This window comes from Nansenia antarctica (assembly GCF_963989245.1).
Source record: "Nansenia antarctica genome assembly, chromosome: 9".
Lineage (NCBI taxonomy): Eukaryota > Metazoa > Chordata > Actinopteri > Argentiniformes > Microstomatidae > Nansenia > Nansenia antarctica.
The window spans coordinates 18,342,036-18,347,035 of NC_137679.1; the positions used below are offsets into that span (position 1 = coordinate 18,342,036).

General features: G+C 39.3%; 1 protein-coding gene across 1 annotated transcript in view; it reads left to right on the forward strand.

Moving 5' to 3' along the window:
* Nucleotides 1-5,000, forward strand: part of iqsec3b (IQ motif and Sec7 domain ArfGEF 3b) — a gene marked incomplete at both ends in the record, with an annotated part of 25,823 nt that overhangs the window by 539 nt on the left and 20,284 nt on the right. The window contains one exon of the mRNA XM_080539584.1: nucleotides 1-48. This exon is cut by the window's left edge and continues 539 nt beyond it. Within this exon, the coding sequence (XP_080395710.1) occupies nucleotides 1-48 (48 nt within the window). The remainder of the gene's footprint in view (nucleotides 49-5,000) is intronic.

Consider the following 5,000-nt stretch of genomic DNA (forward strand, 5'->3'; position numbering starts at 1 on the left):
GACCACCACTGTCGTCTGCCGATCCCTGGCCCTGGCGAGGAATTCCGAGTGAGTCTGTTGTTTACCCTATCAATACGTGACGTTAGAATTATAAGGTTCTATCTCAATTTTTGTCAAAATTGAGTTTTTTTTACATAATCTGATCCATTAGGTGTTCATTAATGCCTGTGCGGTGTTATTTTTAAAATGTTGACATTTTTGAGTTAGTAATTCATAAAATACAAAGGTTCCATCTCAGAAAACATAATGGAATGTACAAACTTTGACGCTCAATATCTCTGAACTGCCCTAAACGGAGATAGAACCTTATCATTCTAAGCTCACGAATAGTCAACAGCCTATGCCGTTTTTTCGAGGCTATCTATTACAAGTGTTTGTAATGTATTTGGAAAATGTCGCTCGCCATTTTCTGCGTTCGTTTACGTTATCCGTTTGGATGTGAATAATTGAACCGAGAGCGCAAAACATGATTATTATGTAATACACGGCAAGCTATACGCCTGGTAATATAGCTTGGCTGTACGAGAACATCATACCGACCGTGGTCATTGGCAGGACAGCATTGAATCAGGAGACACGTTAGTTAAACTCGTGATATTACAGTGCTGCTTGAAAGTTTGTGAACCCTAAAGGATGGTCATTTTTGTATAAAATGTTAAAATTAACTCTATCTTTATCTAAACCCCAATTCGCAATAAAGACATTCCAACTAAAGGACACAAACAGAAACACGTGATATATTTTCCATTGTTTATTTAACGAAAGTGGTTTATTTAACAAACACTCAGTCAATAGTGTGTGTGGCCTCTATAGGCCTATCTGTTTGGAGGGATTTTTGTCCACTACTTACAGAACTCATGATCTACCCGCTTCAGGTGTCGCCACACATCTCGATTAGATTTAGGTTAAGGTGATCATCAGATTTCTGAAATGAAAACTGGGGACATTTCCAGTTCAGCTGTCAATATATTATTAAAATATCCAATGTCTATGAAAATCTAAAATCTATTAAATAAAAAGGGGGACAATTTCTCCTTCACGTATTGTGTGACAGGCACACTGTGATAAACAGAGAAAACTATTTACAGAACCACTAAAGACAAGACAAAACTGTCCGATCTGAACAGCAATTCAGTGGTCCTGGTAGTCTGGGTAGAATAAGACCAGAAGAGAACATATAATAATATTTTCAAAATAGCCTGTCCACTGCTGGAGATGTTGTGGATTCACTTGACACTTTTTAGCTTCTGACCAAGTTTTCCACTAAAGTAGTTTTCTCTAAAGTAGAAGAAGAAGAGTGATATTACTTTTTAATTACCTGCCAACTGTACAAAGACATCAGAGACACATACTTCCCACAGATTACAAACACTCCAAAAGATTCCGAGAATATTACTAATGACAAAAATCTGCTATACAACAATATACAAACACAGCTGCAAGATTTGTGAGCTGTTGTGACAGTAAAAGGACGTCCAATAGAACACAACCACCTTATAGAAGACAACCACTGTAAATAAGTATCTGCATTATTTGCACAATGCTGATCAGTGATCACTGTACATAATGTTTATACAGTTCTCATTTATTTGTATTTACATTTTTAAAACTGCAATATTATATTAAAAAGGGGGACAATTTCGCCTTCATGTATTTTGACCATGGTAACTATTGTAGGCCTACTGTAATAAACTAGTGACTAACAGGCACACTGTGATAGACAGAGAAAACAACGATATTACAGAACCACAGACAAGACAGAACTGTCTGATCTGAACAGCCATACAGAAAAAATTTGATGATAATTGATTGGTAGATTGGTAGGAGATTGGTGGTTGGAAATTGGTAACTACATAATACTTATACCAGCCTAATCTGTATATTTCTCATAAGAATGTATTCTCTTCAGGATAGCTGTCTTTGGCAATTTTCTCCATGATCTTCTGGCAGGGGAGATTGAAGTTTGTCTTCATAATAAGCATGGCCTTGATGGTAGGAACAGTGAACGCCGGGGCACCTGCTTGGCCGTCCTTGTGCGGGGCCCTTATGGTCTGTGCTTGCTTGGCTGGGCCGGGTGTGCTGGTGGTGGGGCGGGCTGGGTGTGTGGGGCGCTGGGGGCTCCCCGAGGGGGGGTGTGGGGGTCCACCGCTTGGTGCTGGTAGGCAAACTGGTTAGTAGTTGCTCTATGTGTAAGAGGGCTGCAAGGGAATTTTCCTGGCTACATAGTGTACAGGTTTTTACTTTTGCCTGCTTGCGGCTCTGTCAGTATGTGAAGCGCATTGAGTTGCATCTTGTAAGAAATGCGCTATACAAATAACATTTGATTTGATTTTGATTTGATTTGAACCTATTTCTTGCTGCTGTCCATATCAGATGTCAGATGTTATCAGATGTTTTCCATTCTTCAAGCGATCCCCCCCTTTAGGGACTCTTGCAGGCCAGTAACCTTGTCAAACAATGCATCCTCATCGATGGTCACATTGGGGCCACACATCCTGCAGTGTGGCTGCTGCCTTCTGGATCTCTTCACACTGAGGTTGTGGTACTCCTGGCCAACAAACTCACAAAAGCTCTTACATCTTTCTAATATGAAAATATGAAAATATCTTTGTGAGCAGGTACTCAACATCAATATCGGGAATCATAGACAGGAATCATATCCAAAGCTGTTTACTTTGCTATGGACCTTCACCCTCCCCAGCCTATTCAGTCCTCCAAATTTGGTATTTGTGTTGTCTGCAGAAAATTCCACGACTTTGTTGGTTACATATTTGGATGCCCATCATATCAGGACCTCAGCTGCAATTTCCTCCGCTGTTTCTCCATTCAATTCAACAAAATCAAGTCGTTTTGTTTCCACAGATGTGCTGTCATTGTATCCTTACAATATCTGACTACTGTTGTCAGCAGCTTTATGTCCATGATTGGACGCCTCAATGGACTCAGGGACACAAATTCAACCTGGTCGAGGTCCTGTGTTACCAAAATAGTCACGTCACTATGCCGTCACATTTTGTCCTAGCACATGTACACTTTGGTTCATAATGCTTGGGTTGTCAGTTGTTCTGTGCAGTCCATAGATATGTCACTATGATTGTGTTGCATGGTATACAAAGACACCCTCCTGCACAGCTAAATCATATTCTTCTTGGCAAGGCTCTACCTTCTTGAAGAATGTGGTGACAGAGGGGACACCAACACGGACAATTAGAGAGGCTTTAGGCTTTTTCGACTGTTAATGTTCTACCACTGCCGTTCTTCCTCCGCTGCCAATTGAAAAAGAGGAATTACAAAGGGTGCAGTGAGCGAACCATTCTATCGTCTCGATCTGCGTGTGTAAATGGAAATTCTCTCATCATGTGAGCCATTGTACCTCCTCTGTCTGCTCGTCTTCACTCTCCTTGCGTCAGTCTTCTCACTCTCATAACATTTTCTTCTCCTCCAATCTTTCTCCTCCTCTTTTTTTCATTTGTCTTCCTTCTCTTTCTTCCTTTCCACCTCGCTCTTCTACACTCTCCTCGCTTCACTCCTTACTCCCTTAATTTTTCCCTTTTCACTCTCTTCTTCTTTCTCTCCAGTATTTAATAATAAATAGTACACTATTAGATAAAATACTTTATGGTGAACAGATTCCCATTGCTTGGCTCGTTTCAGTATTTTATCTCAAAAACATTGTTTGCTCCTCTATTTCCTCCTCTATCTCCTTCACTTCTTCCTATCCAGTCTTCCTCCACTCCTTCTTCTCCACTAACAGAAAACGTTATGCTATCCATGAACATTTAAACAAATATATTTTCACACTACTTATTATAATGCCTGACCATTAAAATTGTAATCTACAAATACATATTCTCATAAGTACATTCATTTAATATAATAATATTTTTCAAAATAGCCTGTCCACTGCCTGTCCACTGCTGGAGATGTGGATGTGCTATGCAAATAACATTTGATTTGATTTGATTTGATTCACATGACACTTTCTAGCTTCTGGCCAAGTTTTCCACAGCAGTTTTCTCTAAAGTGGAAGAAGAAGAAGAAAAGTGATGTTACTTTTTAACTACCTGCCAACTGTACAAAAACATCAGAGACACATACTTCCCACAGAGTACAAACACCCAAAAAGATTTTGAAAATATGACTAATGACAAAAAACTGCCATATCTGCTGGATGAAGTACAACAATATGCAAACACAGCAGCAAGATTTGTGAGCTGTTGTGACAGTAAAAGTTAAACTGCAATGTCCACGCCTTTGAAATGTTTTATCTTAATTTTTTGTTTAGTTTTAAGTCTTTATTTACCTGTATATATTCAGCTCTGTTTAATCATTTCTTTATTCTAGTCGTACATTACATTCTCTTTTTGTTTGTTTTTTTATCTTCACACTGACTTGCTTTGGCAATGTAAATGTATGTTTCCAATGCCAATAAAGCCCTTTATATTGAACATTTACATTATTAAGCTTCTATAGCGAGCAGCCCCCTCTGTTGGCCAAAACAAGCACAACGCGATTGAAACGTCAACCGGTAGGCTCTGCCGGTCTTTCTTGCCACGTGAAATATTATTTCACTTTGCTGTCTGCTTTTAAACCAGCTTCAACCGGGAACAGGCCACTAGAAATGATGACTGTACCCGGAAAACGGGGACGTCTGGTCACCCTAATTTAGGTCAGAACATTGATTTGGCCAATCCAAAACACAAATCTGCCATTATTTGGTAGATTTGCTTGAATGCTTTGGGTCGTTGTCTTGGTGGAAGACTCACTTTCAGCCCAGCTTTAGCTCCTTGACTGATGGCTTGAGGTTATATTCAAGAATCTCCTGGTATACCTCAGAAATCATGGTTCCCTTATTTTTTTTTTTTTTTACATTTGTATTCAAAGAGTAGCTACATAGCCTATACACAATAATACACAAAGTAGCAGACACAAATATCACAGATGACTCTTTCTTTTGTTTTTTTCTTTTCTAAATATGAACATCACCCCCCTCTCTTAAT